General features: G+C 53.2%; 1 protein-coding gene across 1 annotated transcript; it reads left to right on the top strand.

Annotated features, from left to right (window-relative positions):
• The first annotated feature begins 5318 nt into the window (after nt 1–5318).
• ACER1 (alkaline ceramidase 1) lies at nt 5319–14213 on the top strand. Its single transcript, XM_010005573.1, has 6 exons — nt 5319–5411; nt 10813–10927; nt 11266–11404; nt 12454–12591; nt 13105–13242; nt 14045–14213. The coding sequence occupies exons 1-6, from the start codon at nt 5319–5321 to the stop codon at nt 14211–14213; spliced, it is 792 nt and encodes a 263-aa protein (XP_010003875.1).
• The last annotated feature ends 1679 nt before the right edge of the window (nt 14214–15892 follow it).

Here is a 15892-nt window from a genome sequence, read left to right on the forward strand (position 1 = left end):
AGGAGCTGGCAGTGGGATGGAGCCTGTCCAGGCTGCTCCAGGGCCTTCCTGGACACATGCAGAAGGATGTGGCAGGACATGGTTGAGCCAGGATGCCTGGATTCCCTCCCTGACTTGCCCACTGCCTCCCTGTGAGAAGGGAGAGCATCATCTTGTGTCACTTTCCACCCCAGGGCTCAGCCCTGCTGAGCAAACAGCAGTGGGGCTGTGAGATGCCAGCACTGCCACCCCTTCCTCCCTGCCCACAGCTCCACACCAGCCCAGGAACAAGGACACACTCTGTGCCTCTGAGCCACAGCTTCTCCAAATGGGCTTAGAAAAAAAAACAAAGCAACCCTCATCATCATCACCAGCTTTTCAGTAGTGCCTGGTGACAAGGGGCAATGGGCACAAACTGGAGCACAGGAGGGTCAAGTGAAACATGAGGAAACACTTCTTGACTGTGAGGGTGGCAGAGCCCTGGGACAGGCTGCCCAGGGAGGCTGTGGAGTCTCCATCCCTGGAGACATTCCCAGCCCACCTGGATGTGTTCCTGTGGGATCTGCTCTAGGGGATCCTGCTCTGGCAGGGGGTTGGATGGATGATCTCCAGAGGTCCCTTCCAACCCCACCACTCTGGGATTCTGTGATTCTGGAGGTGGCAGCCTCCATCCACGATGCCATAGGACAAGGCAGGTAGTAAGTTAATTAGCTGGATTCTCCCAGACTTGTGCACCTGAGTCCCCACCTCCCTGTTTTGGTGGCAGCAGCAGGACTGTTCCCTCCCCACACTGGGGACACTCAGCTACAAACCACTTTGTTGGGCCCTGGGGCTGCAGGCTCAGCTCCTGTGACAGCCCCTGCTCTCACTGCCAGCTCTCAGCTGGCTCCATGGGGTGCCCTCAGACCCTGCTGCCTGCCCAAGGGAGGACACAGAGAGGCAGAGGAGCTGGGATGAGGTTCTCCAGATGAGACATGTCCCATATCACAAAGCCTGGGATGTTGCCTGAGATGGGGATCTTGCAAAATGACATCGGTTCCAGGGAGGGGGAAAGGAACAAGTGAAGGGACAGGGTGAGGAGCAAACCACATCCAGGAGGTCTCCTTGCAGATCCTGCTGTGGAGGAGACACATCTGAGTGAGCTGAGGTGCCACATGTTAGAAGAAAGAAGGCGAGGAGGCAGCAGGTCTTAGCAAGGAGGTGAGGGCTTTGGGTGAAGCTCTGGAAGATGGATCAGGGGATTCTCTCTGTGTGACCTTCACAGCACACCCAGAAAGCTGGTACTCCCTGGGCACCCCTACCTCCCCAGCCACCCTCTGTCAGCACCTTCAGCACCCTCAGCATCCCAGGCCCTGCTGAGCACAAGGTGTAACCATCAAGAGGAACTGGGAAGGAGGACTCACCAGGAAACCAGCCTCTTTCAGGACCTGGATGCTACTTATTGATGAATCAGGGCAGGTGGGGATTTGTGACACCCTCCCCAGTTATTTATTTATCGTGTGGCACAGGATACATCTGGGATGCTTGGCTGCTTTGCTCATGCCAAGGATGCCAAAGGTTTGGGGGTGTGAAAACTCATTCTTTTCCAAGATATTCATACAGGCCAAGCACCATGACCTGTCTTATTTTCATACCCAACTTTGCCACCTTCCCTGGCTGACACTTGTTGCTTACCTGCCTCCCTGGGCAGTGGGATGGATAAGTCACCACTTCCTTCTTGCTGAGAACCCCTGAGAAACTGGTGCTTTGTTTTTTTTGCACACAAACTCAGTCTCCTACTTGCAGGGTCCATTCAGGAGTTCATGGAATCATGGAATAGTTTGGGTTGGAAGAGATCTTCAAGATCATTCAGTTCCAACCCCCTGCATGGGCAGGGACACCTCCCACCAGCCCAGGCTGCTCCAAGCCCCATCCAACCTGCCCTTCAACACTGCCAGGGATGGGGCAGCCACAGCTTCCCTGGGCAACCTGGGCCAGGCTCTCACCACCCTCACACTCCACAATTCCCTCCTCATGTCTCACCTCAATCTCCCTCTGCCACTTTTCATCCATCCCCCCTTGTCCTCTCCCTCCCTGCCCTTGTCCCAAGTCCCTCCCCAGCTTTCCTGGAGCCTTTTCTAAGTGAATAAGAAGAAAATTCACCCCAAACCTCCTCAACATGGCCATGTTGTGGTGCAGCCATCCCCAGGTGAGATCAGCTCATCTTCTGATCTTCTCTTAGAAGCCTCTGATCATCTCCTCCTCCAAGATGCCTTGTCTGTCCTCAAAAGACTTGACTTAGTCGCACGTAACAGAGCTCCATCACCTTAGGAGCTGCTTCAGTGGTTAATTATCCTCTACTTTCAAAATGCACATGGATTTGTGAGGCTTTTGTAAGCTCTGGCACCTTTTGGAGCTGTTGCACAGCTCAAGTCTCCCAGGTGTGCTGCTTTTCATAGAAGTAGCAAAATAAATGGCCAAGCTTCCCATAGAGCCCCTCCCCAGGGCAAATCTGAAATGTCACAGTTTGATCCTCACTCTTCAGGGAGCACATGGACAGGGACACCTTGGATCTTGGTCTGGACCTGCCCTTGGTTGCTGAACGTGGTGTCTTCCCTGCTCCAACAGGAAGAACTGACCAAAATTAAAGTTTTATGTTCAAGAAAGCAACACATTGCTTCTTTTCCCAAGCCTACATGGAGGGGGGAAAAAAAAAGGTGATTTCTGGGGAAGGTTTAATTGCTGCCAATTTTCTTGACATCTTGACTGGAATTCAGGGAGAAAACCTTTGCAAAGCAGTTGCCTTGAAGTGTCCTGCTCAGCCCATTCTTTGAGATTGAAAAGTGGCTCCAAGTTAAGCCCTGACAGGAGGCAGCATCAGTTTGCTGAGTGCTTTTTGGTGAAAACTGGTTTATTGGGTTTGAGGCAGCTGGGCTGTCTGGATCAGTCCCTCCCCTGGGAAAGCAGGGGTGGGATGGAGGTGTGCGCCTGCGTGGGGAACCAGCCTGGGGCAGCTGGTGACTTCAGCCTGCATTTCCACTCATTATTCCAACCTTTCCAGCTCATGCTCCTCTGCCCTCCCTCTCTGCCCCTGCCCATTTGGGTGCAGAGATATAAACCCTCCAGCCATTATGTTCCCTTTGAGGGACTGGCAGGTTTGCCTCGAGCGTGCACATGGCTCTTGTCTCATCCCAAGGCTTTCCCTAGAGACAGAGCAAGGGTATTTCCTGGCTGCTGCTCCTGGTGAGATCACACTCTGGGCACTCCTCTGGAGCTAGAGTAGCAGGACAGGTTACTGTTCCAGCTCTGCTAGAACCCTTGGAGCTCCCAACACCTTGCCTCACCGTGTGGAAGCAGTGCTGGTGCATCCCAAGGGAACACAGGTAAGCTGGGAGCAGCAAGCCAGCAGCCACTGGGCACTCTGGTTGCTACTTGGGTTTTTCTGTTCCCTTTTTCTTCTTCTGTCTCTGGTCTCCTCCATCCCTTCACCGTCCCTCCACTGAGGTCTGTTCAGCTAGGAGATGGGATTTACCACCTTGCATATGATTCTTTTCTGTGCTACACAACCACTTGCATGGCTGTAAAAGCATCATGCAGAGCACCAGGGATAAGGAGGTGCAACTAGATGATCATCAGAGGTGCCTTCCAGCCCCAACCACTCTGTGACTCTGTGACTCTGTGACTCTGTGAGTGAGCACAAGGAAAGCCAAGATCATGAAGAGTCAGACCTCAGAACAATCTGCCTGCCATCTATTTTATCCTTCTTCTGCAGCTGTGATCTCACCTGCCCTGGGGAACCAGGCAGCCTGGATTACAGGGATGGCTTCATTAACTTGCCACTGTAAAAGAACAGTGGAGGTTTATCCACAAGTCAGTTTATCTGGTTGGAGCAGGAGGTTACAGAAGAGCTTGTTTGTATTAGTGCTGCACTCTGGTGTTTTCTCCCTTTGAACTTCTTGGGAAGGGAAGCAGATGAAGCTGTGGTATCTTCACACCCCTGCACACCTACAGCAACTGAACTGCTGCTCAGCTGTACCTGCTGTAAACAGGGACTTGACTGTTTCTCCACAAGAATGTGATCAACTGATGAGTGGTTTTGAGATCAACTTCCTTTCCTTGAGTTAGCCAGAATTTCAGAGAAGAGACAGGTGTTTTCCACCCTTACTACAGGTGCCTCAGGAGCTCAGAGGTGCTGCTGAAGTGCTTGGTGTCACCCCTGTCCCTGCTCGTTCTGCAGAGCTAGGGAAGCACAGCCAGGTGGGTTAGTTCAACACTGCATCCAGGGATTTCACTGCTTGGATCCAGGAATTTCTGTGGCTCTTGTGCACCAGCCCAGCTGCTAGGGTCGGGGTGGTGCTTCCAAACACCTCTAAGGTTGGCATCCATCTGTCAGCTTCTCAAATAGCTTTGAAGTCTGAAGGATCTGAAAGACAACATGCCAAGCAAGAAACTGGATCAGAACTTTTACCTTTGCAAATGCATAAAAGAGGGCTGAGAACTGATGATAACACCAAGGATGGGAATATCTTTAGCAGGGGGGAAAGAAAACAGGCAAAAGTTTAGATTTATATATTTTTTAATCCCAATGGTAACTGTAGCTTCTGGCACTGCTAGAGGCTGAAGAACCTGGTACTGGGGAGCCCACCCAGGCAGTGAAGCTCTAATGCCCCTCGTTGGGATGCCAGGACTGGGTTTGCATGGGAGCACATCCAAAGGGAAATCATTCCCAGCAAAGAGACACCTCCCAGTGCCTGTTCTCCCCTCCCAGGACTCCAGTAATGCCCAGGGTCTGTGCTGGAGCTCCAGGGCTAAGCAAGGTGAGCTCCAGCCCTCGTGAAGATGCTGAGAAGTAACTAATGAGAACAGAGCCAATGAGCAATAAACCCTGTAGGGTTTTCCACTCCCAAAAGGTAGTTCACAGCCCACAGAGTCTTGGCAGAAAGGTCTGAGTCATAAAGAAAGTGAAGAGAAGGGAGAAGAGAAGGGAGAAGAGAAGGTGACAAGGACAGGGCTGGAGTGGGGAAGCGACAACCCTTGACAAGAGACGTGAATGTCATGGATGGGGCTGTGGTGACCATTCCCAGGCTCAGAGTTTAAGAGCACTTCTTAGGGTGATTTGTTGCCTTAGGAGAGACAAGGAAGAGGGAGAGAGAAGGAAATATTCTACAACATGCTGAGTGCTGAGAAGAGGATGAGTCTTTCCTAGCAGGGTAAGGATGCTGCGCTGGGCAGGTTGGTGAGCGCAGGGGTGTGGATGGGCAGGGTGTGCATCTCCCCTGTGCCTTTGGCTGTGCTGGAGGCTCCTTCCCCACCTGCAAAACTAACCCTGCTCCTCTCCCTTCTCCAAAGGTGGCCCAACAATGCCAAGCATCTTTTCCTACGAGAGTGCTGAGGTGGACTGGTGTGAAAACAACTTTGAGCGCTCGGCGATCATTGCGGAGTACTACAACACCGTGAGTGAGGGCAGGCTGGGCACCCTGGAGCTGCTGGTGGGACACCAGATGGGACAACCTTGTTTTCTCTCCTCCTCTTCACTCCTTTGAGTGTTCACTCCTTGGTGTTGGAGGGTGCTTGTATGGGGAACATTTTCTGTGCTTCAGGTAACTCATGGGACTTGCTTGTCACAGGTGCTGGGGTCGGGGGTATTTCTGGCACATGTGGGGCTGAGCTCCCAGTGAGAAAACTCTGGAGGAGCTCCTTAGCCCACATTTGTGAGATCCAGTTATACCAGTCCTGCAGCTCTCCTGCCAACTGGGTTAAGTCCCACACAGAGCTCATATATTCCAGCTAAGTGCACAGGAGTGGCAAAACGAGAGACAGCACTTGCGTGAACCGGGCGGGTTGGGGATCTGAGAGGCCAGAGGGAGGAAGTTTGATGGATGAGCCAGATTCACCTCCTGTGATCCTTTATCATTCAGACTCCAGCCAGAAGCAGCCCCTCGAATGCAGCCTCCTGGCTCGAGTGTGGCTGGAAGCCTCCCCTGCTGTCTGCAGAGGGCTCAATAGATCCCGGGTCTCTGCAAGTGTGTCCCTCTCCCTCAGTGCAATTACAGCTGCAGGGCTGTGAGGCATGTGGATTTACAACCTTCCCAAGGCCTTGTTTACAACTTTTAGCAATTACCATCTAACACTAGAAGTTCTTGTTCTCGTGGAAGTGTCTCTTCCTCTTTTTTTTTTTTTTTCTTTCAAGCATTTCCTGCTTTTAATAAATTGCCTATAATTAGGGTAATGCCCCCACCCTGCAGCTCTAATTGCCCCAGCAGGGTCTCCGAGGGGGGTGTGCAAAGTCAGTTCTCTTGGGGACAGGGAACAAATAAAGATCTGCCAGCCCAGACCAAGTCTTGCTTCCCTCTGGTATCTGACTCTGTTGTGATGGTGCCTGTTTTCAGGCACTGCATCCCCCCGAGCTGCAGAGCAAGGTGGTACAGAAATCACTCACAGTAGCACTGCAGACATAGCTGGAGATGCTGAATGACTCTGTGTCTTGGAGGGTCACTGGAGAGGGGCTGGTTACCACAAAGAACAGGAAGTCTGGAAGTTATGGTTTTAATCAGAATTAATTCTGGGAGATTCCTTCTAGTGCCTGAAGGGGCTCCAGGAAAGCTGGGCAGGGACTTGGGACAAGGGCAGGGAGGGAGAGGACAAGGGGGGATGGATGAAAAGTGGCAGAGGGAGATTGAGGTGAGACATGAGGAGGGAATTGTGGAGTGTGAGGGTGGTGAGAGCCTGGCCCAGGTTGCCCAGGGAAGCTGTGGCTGCCCCATCCCTGGCAGTGTTGAAGGGCAGGTTGGATGGGGCTTGGAGCAACCTGGGCTGGTGGGAGGCTGTCCCTGCTGACTGACAACATGCTGCAGATCCAGCTGGGGCTCAGGGCACTCCCTCAGATGCAATCTCAACACCCTGGATCTCCTCTTCTCTCCTCTATTCATTTCTTCCCTGTAGTCAGATTGCCTCCTCCTCTGTGGCAAGCTTGGTGAGCCTTATCTCCCTGGCCTGCCCTGAGACAATTACATCAATATTGACTTGAGTGTCAGTTTGCCAGAGTTTTAGACTAGCTGGGAATCCAGCCAGCTCCTGCCCAAGGCCCCTGCACTAAACCAGCAGGGCTCCAAATGCAGCATCCTCTTCAATATCTTCTTCCCAACCCTGCCTGGGGCTCAAGCAGGGTCCTTTTGTGCCAGAAGCAGCAACGTGCTGCTGGGAATTGCCCTGTGCCAGCCTCACTCTCTCTCAGGTCTGCTTGGGTTGGATGCTTTTTATTAGAAAGAAGCACCAAGGGTATGAGCAGAGCATGTAAACAGTATCTCTAAGTGCCTAATAATACATGGGGGCTTGTGATTGGATGCAGTTCAGCAGCAAAGCACTAACTATTTATAGTGACTCAGTGACCCAGAAATTTATTGTCTTCTGGCTGTTGGTAGGAGAACATGAGGGTCATCAGTCAGGGACTTGTCTTTCTACCCTAATTTCTTTCCTGAAATGACTGATTCAGGATGCTGGTAATAACACCCAGATCCTCTGGCAAAGCAGCAGGAGCTCTGACACTGCTGTGTATCCAGAGCACCCTGATGCTTTTATTGAGATGGGTGGGTGAAAACTACCCAGATAAGCTCAAAGAAGCCCTCACTTTCCCTGTGTCAGAGCTGTGCTGTGTGCCCCAGCCCTCTGCAGAGGCTCAGGAGCCTCACAGCACCACTGACACATCCCTGTCACCTGCTCAGAAAGTCCCCTGCAGAAGCACAGCAGCTCCTTGGCAGCACTCTGCCAACACTACCCAAAAAGCTGTTTCCAGCCCCAAAGCACTGGCACGACATTGCACTGTCAGGACATGGAGCTTCACCTTCTGCTGCACAGGTCTGGCTATTAGGACCTCACTGTACAGGTCTGGAGAACCTCACTTCTGTCCTTGGCCCTGTGGGTTCCTCTCTCAGATAAAGCTGCTTTGCTGCCCTCTAAGTTAATGTCTCTCTTGCAGAAATCTTCTTTCACTGCAGAAAATGCCTGGTTTTAGCTCAAAAGCAGGTTGGATGTGGCTCAGAGCAACCTGGTCTAGTGGGAGGTGTCCCTGCCCATGCAGGGGACTGGGACTGGATGATCTTTAAGGCCCCTTCACACCCAAACCATTCCATGATTCCATGCCCTGGCTGCAGCTGCACTGCTGCTGTGCTCACCCAGGCAGGCAGAGCTTTGCAAACCTGCACCTCCTGTCCCAGTCCCTGTCCAAAGCTTGTTCTCACCTTGTCATGGATGGAGATGCAAACAGGTTCCCTGCAGGTCTCTCTCTCTGTCTTAGACTTTAGAGTGATGAGTTGCAGAAGCCCTGGGGCCTTGCTGATGATCCTGCTAATACACCAGGATTAGAGCCATGACATTGATCCCAGTCTCACAAATGCCAGCACAGGCAGGTTTGGCTTAGGCACCTGGAGCAGCAACTCACACTTGTTAGGAAGTGGGACATCACTCTGAGCTCACACAGTGGAAAACCACAGGGCTGAGCCATTTGCACAGGTCAAATCCCACCTTGGCTCCATCACCCTTCTCTGGTCACATCTCCCTGGCATCCCAGGCAGAGGGAGCTGGTGCCTCCTGGCCAGTACAACCCAGCTGGGAGCTAGACCCAGCTGTGCTGGGAGGGTTCATCATGAGCAGAGACTCTGGAAAAACTTCCTAGTGTGAGTACTGGGAGCAAAACCCTCCTAATCACATTTAAGATGGACCTTACCACGTCCTAGAGGGAAGATATAAGGCAGCAATTACAAACCAGGGCTTGAACCCAATGAGTGATGGAGCCTCTTTGTCCCTGCAGATGCAGTTTTGCAGCAGCTACCCCCTGAGCTCCAAGCTTGGCTGCTCTGCAAGGAATCACTCTCTCTTTTCAACCCTGTTGGCACAGTTCCCCTGATTATCCCTCCCCTTTGATATCTGATCTTGCACATCTCAGCCTGAATTAATGAAGTGACAGAATTGTTATCATGTAATTAATGGCCCTGTTGCAATGCCCACTGCAGAAGGGCTTCAGACCTCTCTGTGCAACCCCAGACTCCCTCATTTCCTCACTCAGAGCTGCATGTTGGCACTTGCACACTGCTGCCTTTTCTGCAAGCACTTTCTCTCTTCTTACTACCCTTGCTTCTCTTCCAAAAGCCTCTTGAACCATTTCACAGGAAAAGAAATGTCTGCAACACAGTTGTTCCTGTAACACACGCTTTGGTTTCTCCATCATTCCCCAACAGCTTGACCTCAAGTGTGCAAGTGGGACCAGCACTTCCCTTTTCATGGCTGGAATGGGAACAGGCCTGGATTTGGCTCTAAGATCCTATAGAAAACCAATACATTTGGCCTGAAAATTGCTGTTAATGGGAGCATCAACTTGTCTCCTGAAAGCCTTAGTGAAATTCAAGATTAATCTCCAGGTGTTAAAGGGAATAGAGACCTTACATTAAGTGTGAATTGTGTTTCCCTCTGGAATATGGGAGGGTGTGTTTCATGTATATGACATTATCCCTGTGATTTGCAGCCCTGTTACTGTCAACTTAGACCCCACGAGACATCCCAAACCAAGTGCTGGTTTTGCAGCTTACCTGGTGCAGGTTTAAGGGCTGCTGAGGGGTGAGATTCCAGCTGTGGATGTCAGATTCCAGGCTTGGGGTCTGGGGCAGCATCCTGCTGGAAGATGAAAGCAAAAGGATTGTCTGGGTGTGATAAAAGTCATCCTTGCCAGAAGGCATTTTAGCAGATGGCTCTGCTCTGCTTCTCCAAAGCCCCAGAGGGATGTCTGGCAGGTAAAATGTGGCCCCATAGTCCCAAGCTTTTATAAGCAAGAAAGTTTTTCCCTGGGGAGCCAGTGCTTCCCCACAATACCCCTTTACTGGGTTTGCAAAATCAGCTGAGCAGGCCAGGGTAAAACCCCAGAGAGATGAAGGATTATTTCAAACTTAATTCCCCCACAGCTGCAGGGTGGACAGGGCCTGATCCAGCAGACAAGTCCAGGCTTTGGGTACCCACTGCTCCCCCCCCAGCTCCCACGTTTTGCCATTCCCCAAAGCACTAGCACCTTTGTGCAGCCCAGCAACAGGCTGAGCCCCAGAACCACCTCCCCAGACAATTCCAAGCCTGTCAATAAAGCATTTTGACAGCCTTGGAAATGGGAGCAGAATCATTTCCCTGCATTCATGTGCTAGGTATGTTTAAAGGAGGTTTATGATTTAATGTCTTAATTACTAGTGTCCATAATGCCTCCCCCCTCCCCCAGGCCAGGTGGATTTGCACATGACACTACAGGATGTCACCTCAATCCTGCCTATTCCCACCTCCCTAGTCCTGCTTGTCCTGCTGCTCCCCACCACACCCACTCCCAGTTAACAATGGTTTTCCTGCCTGCAGTTGGCTGTGGTGGCCCAGCCCCTCACACCCACCCAGCCCCTCACTCAGGGGGGCTGCCTGCTGGCCAAAAGGGGCAGAAGCCACCCAGGGAATTCCTGGCAGGTCCGTGATGACAGGAGATGGTTGCAAACAGAAGAGCTTCAGCAATTTGCTTGAGGACACCGGGCAGCTGAAGATAAACCATCATCCCAAAGGGGCACATCAGGTTGTCCTGGGCTTGCTGGCCCCAGAGGTGCCTGCAGGAAGAGCACAGATGTCTGCAGCCACTGCTGTCACAGCAAGAGCTGCCCTTCAAGTTCCAGCCTTGCTTCCTGAGAAACCCTCCCTGTGCCAAGAGCAATACCTGCTTCCACACAACACTTCCCACTAGAGATCAGTATCCTCTTCACACATGGAGATAATGAGGCACAAGGTGGGTTGGAACTTGCCCAGGATCATGCAATAAGCTGAATGTGGCTCTTGTTTTTACAGATCAGCAATGTCTGCTTCTTTGCCCTTGCTCCTGTCCTGCTCTACCTGAACTGGCAGTACTGCCAGCAAAGGGCCCTGCCCATGTACCTGGTCTCTGCCCTGCTCGTCTGTGTAGGTGGGTGCCAAGGTGGTGAGATGACCAGAAGGGTTGCCAGAGTACCTGACTGTTCATTTGTGGTATCTTTGGAGGCTGGTTCTGAGTGGCCACAGCACTGGGGCCACGTGGGGTGGGAAACCAAACAGCCAGGTCTCCTCGCCTGCTGAATTCCAGCCCAGTGAATCCCTGTGCTGCTGGGTGGACTGACTCACTCAGGCCTCCACCAACACCAAGGTCCATGCCCTGCTCTTCAGGAACAGTGTGTCTTTAGGAATGGCCCCCAGGAACTTCCCAAGCCAGAGGGGTTTGTGGGAGGAGGGAGCTTTGCTGACACAAGCTGTCCTTGCTCCTTGCAGGTATCTTCTCTATGTACTTTCACATGACCCTGAGCTACGTGGGACAACTCTTGGATGAGCTCTCCATCCTCTGGGCACTGGCTGTGGCATATTCCTTTTGGTACCCAAAGGTTTACTTCCCCAGGTTCATCAAGAGCAGGTATGATTCTGAGGGACATTGATGTCTGTTGACCCACACACCCCCCCCAGCCCCCAGCCAGGCCCTGGGAGACTTTTGGGACCAGACCCTCCATCCCTCCGTGGTGGATGTGCTGGTAGAGGAAGAGTAAGAAGCCCTCCCAGGAGGAAGGGCTCCTGTCAGCTGCAGCTGATGCTCCTTGTGAAGCTGCAGGGGAAACTTTGCATGGAGAATTTCAAAATGAAGTAAGAAATTAAATATTCCTGAGCACAGACATTCAATTACCTGTGCTGTCAAACTGTTCTAGCACCCCCTGCCATCCACAGGGAGCTTCCCCTGAAGGCTGATGGGGTTTCCCATCCCACAAGCTGGTCCAAGTTAACATCCCACGTTTCACAGGTTGTTTGCAGGGCTGGCTGGGCTAGGGGAGCTCGGCAGAAAGGGTGGGAATACTGGGTGGATATGGATCAGCAGGACCAGGAACCCAGCAGGGCTTTGCTCAAAGGATGGGCCCATCCTGGCCGGGAACTGGAGCCCTCTGAGCCAGCCCAGTTAGAAGCCTTGCAAAGATCTGCTCCAAGTCCCCTCTTCCCATGCCACAGGGGAGGTCACCAGGAGTTCACTGTGGAGACTTGGCTGGGGGAGAGGGGAAGGGACTTGGGAAAGGATTTGCATGTGAAAGGCCCCTCTGAGCCCTATTGTTGTTCAGTCAGCCCAAATCTGCACGTTTTCCAGGCTCCAGCCCCTGCTGGGTCTCCTGCTCCTCAGCCCTTCCCTCTGCAAAGCTCCTCATGCCTTTGCCTCTCGATGCTGCCACTGACACCATCACGGAAGGGCACGAGTTACCTTCTGGGCTGTGTTTCCTGCTCTGCCTGGGGGGGCTTTGGGCAAAGCACAAGGATAAATAGATACCTCAGCCTTCCTGCAAGGGCTGCTGCAGAGGCTTGGGAGTGCAAAGGGACTGGAGGTGTTGGAGAAGGGCTTCCTCTCTCAGGCAACGAGAAGGACCATCCTTATCCTTCCACACTGTGAACCTTGGGGCACTGACACTCACTCCCACCTCCCTTTAGGAAGCATTTCTTCTGGCTTTGTGGTGTCACCACCGTGATCAGCACCTTGATGTCCTTTGTCAAACCTGCCTTCAACGCCTACGCCCTCAACTGCATCGCCTTCCACATGCTCTACCTGACCTGGTGTGAGCTGAAGAAGTAAGGAGAGGGCTGAGGGGGGTTCTCTGCAGCTCCATGGCATGATCCTGGCAGGGTCACACATAGCAGTGACTCTGTGCACCTGGGAGGGACCACAAAGAGGCACAAGGCAGGAGTGGGGGCAGGGGGAGACAAGGAGATCAGCTGGCCCAGGTGCCACACAGAATGGGGACAATCCATGGGACAAGTGTATCTTCTCCTCTCCAGCTGCCATCTCTGCAGCTCTTTCCCCTTTGTGGGGATTTGGGAATCAGTGTGGAGGTTGGGAGAACCCCTCAGGATCTGAGGAGAAAGGTGGAAGTGCCTTGGCATCTCCTGGCATTATCCTCACCCACAGAATCCCTGGCTACAGAGCCACACTTCTCCAGGTCTTGTGATGAATACTCCCCAGGAGAAACTTGCTGGGTTTTTGCTCTGTCGCATTAGTACTTGCAGGCAGGAACCAGCACTCTTTAAAGCTCTCTTGCTTTCCCACACGATGCTCTGCTCCCTCTCCCTTGCTGTGTCTTCCAGGTGCAAGGACAAGAGGGTTCACCGCATGGCCGCCGTCATGGTCCTGTGGTGGGTACTGGCCATCAGCAGCTGGCTCAGTGACAGGTGGCTCTGTGGGCTCTGGCAGGCTGTCAGCTTCCCCTACTTGCACAGCTTCTGGTAAGGGCTCCAGCAGAGAGGCATGAACCCCAGTTCAACCATTTCAGGGGCTCAAAGGCCACAGCTGAGGAGAGGTGGCAGCAGGGCTGTGACACTCAACCAGGGAGCAGCCGCATCTCTGCCAAACCACCTCCTCCTTTCCTCTGCCCCTGTTGGTGCTATTCCTCACCCTGGTCCCAGCCCAAGGATTTGATCCTAATCACTGTTTAGTATCTCTTACTTCCTCCACACCAGCCAAACAGTGTTTTGCAAGTGAAATTGTTCTCACAGTCCCTCCAGGTAAGCAGCTTTGCTCTCACGGGGCTGCATCTGCTCGCAGAAGGCTGCGTGAAGAGCAATGTTCTTGGAGCTATTTTAACAGACAAACCAAGAAACAGTGATTTGCTTGAGCAAGAGATGTCAGTGCCTGGCCAAGACTGGCTGGAACTGCTGCACACAGCTCTTGTTCCCAGATTTATCCTTAGAAATCACTGGGCTGACCAGGACAGGTTCCCAGTGCTGCTGGGACAGGCCAGGCGAGGAGGAATGGGGAGGTTTGGTTTGGGGCTTAAGTCCCTAAATCACTACTGTGCAAGGAATGTCCCCAGCCTCTTCACCCTGGAAGAGTTCCAGGATTTTCCCACAGGCACAAACCCTGCAGGATCCACACTCCCTGCAGCCCTCGTGCATCACAGAACCTTTGCCTGCCATTGCTGCACCCCTTGGCTCTATTCTCACGGTGGCAATGCCAGCATCACATGGTGCAGGAGGAGCAGATGGAGTTACCCTTGTCCAACACGTGTCTCTTTGATTTCCTTGCCAGGCATGTGCTGATAGCCATGGCCCTGCTCTACTTCTGCCCACTGGTCATCTACTTTGACGTCAGCTACGAGATGCCATCATTCAAGCCAATGCTGAAATACTGGCCCAGTGACTCCTGGCCTGTCGTGGTGCCTTACATCACCCTAGAGGGGCCCCACAAGCAGTGCTAGATGCCCTCAGGCATCCCTCGGGCAGGGCTGTGGGATGCACACGTGTGTGTGTGCAGGATGCACACGTGTGTGTCTGCAGGGGGAACACCCCGTCTGCGCTCCTGGTCCTCAGGCAAGGGCATCTGGCTGGGGCAGGGGGCAGCTGAGGCCTCGTGATGCCAGGCATGAAGCAGGGTGGGAGCCAACAGGTGCCTTGGAAGACTCTTCCCAGACTGGCATTTGGGCAACCTGAGATCTTCCTGTCCAGCAGGCCCTCACTGAGAAGGGGAGGGAGATGGTGCCTCTTCTGTGTCCTCTGCATCAGCCGAGCGGCCGCAGCCCTTGCTGAGGAGGGCACAGTGGAGAACACAGAAGCCAAACTGGTGACAGCAGGGTTTGCTGGAGCTGCTCTGATTAATATTATTAATTTTATTTATTGATGGATGTGGTCTTACTCAGGAGAGCTGTGCATTAAAGCTGTGGACACTGCCTTGCGTTGAGCCCCTTTCTTTATCCTGACTGTCCCCCATTATCTGCCACTCAGTCCCACCAACAGGGTGGCCAAAGCTCTCCCTGACCAATGGAGAACTTTTTGGGCTGGGTGACAGCACAAAAGAGGCTCTGCTGGCCCAGGGCCTGGGATGCTCAATCCCTAATATTGTCTCCAGCTTTGAGAGTCTCCAACTAGCTGAAGGGAGGCTGTAAAGAAACAGGGGTCAGTCTCTTCTCCTAATTGACAAGCAACACAACAAGTTGCACTGGGGGAGGTTTGGATTGGATATTAAGAAAAATTTCTTCCCCAAAAGGGCTGTCAGACCCTGGCCCAGGCTGCCCAGGGCAGGGGGTGAGTCCCCATCCCTGGAGGGGTTTCAAAGCCTTGTAGATGTGGTGCTGAGGGACATGGGGCAGTGGTGGCCTTGGCAGGGCTGGGTGAGCAGTTGGACTGGATCTTTTTAAAGGTCTTTTCCAGTGCAAACAAGGTCTGTGATTCTACGACCCCTCTGCTTGCTGAAAGGGCTGGCTGGTGGCAGAGTGAGGTCAGGAGCAACACATGAGACAAACGTGTGGGTACCTTTGCAAGAGCAGAGAAGATGGGGCCAAGCTCCTGTCCTTGCTGCATGGCAGTGGGAGCTGAACCATGTGGTGGGGCTGGGTCCTGGAGCAGCCAGCAGGGACTGTCTGGAGAGCACCGAGTTGTCTCCCTGCAAGGCAGCCGGAACAAGGCAATGTCACTCCAGGGACCACAGGCTGTTTTGGGGGCCCCTGTGAGTAAAGTAAAAGCAGAAGCGCCCTGAGCTTAACCCCTAAGGCAGAAGGTGCTGCTGCCGCCCCGTGGGTCCCTCTGCAATGGTCCCCAGAGCCACTAGATGGCAAATTCGGCTCATGAACCCCGGGCGACGTTCCATCTTGGGAAAGGGATGCCTTGGCACGAGGACTGAACCCCCAGGCTTGCTCCCCCTGCCCTCTCCACCCCCACAGCAGGGTCAGACACCTCCCTGCCACCTCGGCCACCGATCAGACCCCTGCAGGACAAGCACAGCTCAGAGCCCCAGCCTTTGGGAGCCCTCTCCTCCCGGTGCCACCTCCTCCTCCATCTCCCTCTTTGTCTCCCCCGCATCCCAGCCCTCTCTCCTCTCTTCCCCCCATCACCCCTCCCCATCTCCCTCTCGCTGACCCCTCCCCGTATACACACACACCCC

The sequence above is a fragment of the Chaetura pelagica genome, unplaced genomic scaffold (genome assembly GCF_000747805.2).
Source record: "Chaetura pelagica isolate M959 unplaced genomic scaffold, ChaPel_1.0 scaffold741, whole genome shotgun sequence".
Taxonomy (NCBI): Eukaryota; Metazoa; Chordata; class Aves; order Apodiformes; family Apodidae; genus Chaetura; species Chaetura pelagica.

Coding starts and splice junctions, on each gene's coding strand:
- ACER1 (XM_010005573.1), top strand. CDS start 5,319: ATGCCAAGCATCTTTTCCTACGAGAGTGCTGAGGTGGACTGGTGTGAA. Junction 11,405..12,453: donor CCCAGGTTCATCAAGAGCAG/GTATGATTCTGA, acceptor ACCTCCCTTTAG/GAAGCATTTCTTCTGGCTTT. Junction 13,243..14,044: donor CCCTACTTGCACAGCTTCTG/GTAAGGGCTCCA, acceptor TTTCCTTGCCAG/GCATGTGCTGATAGCCATGG.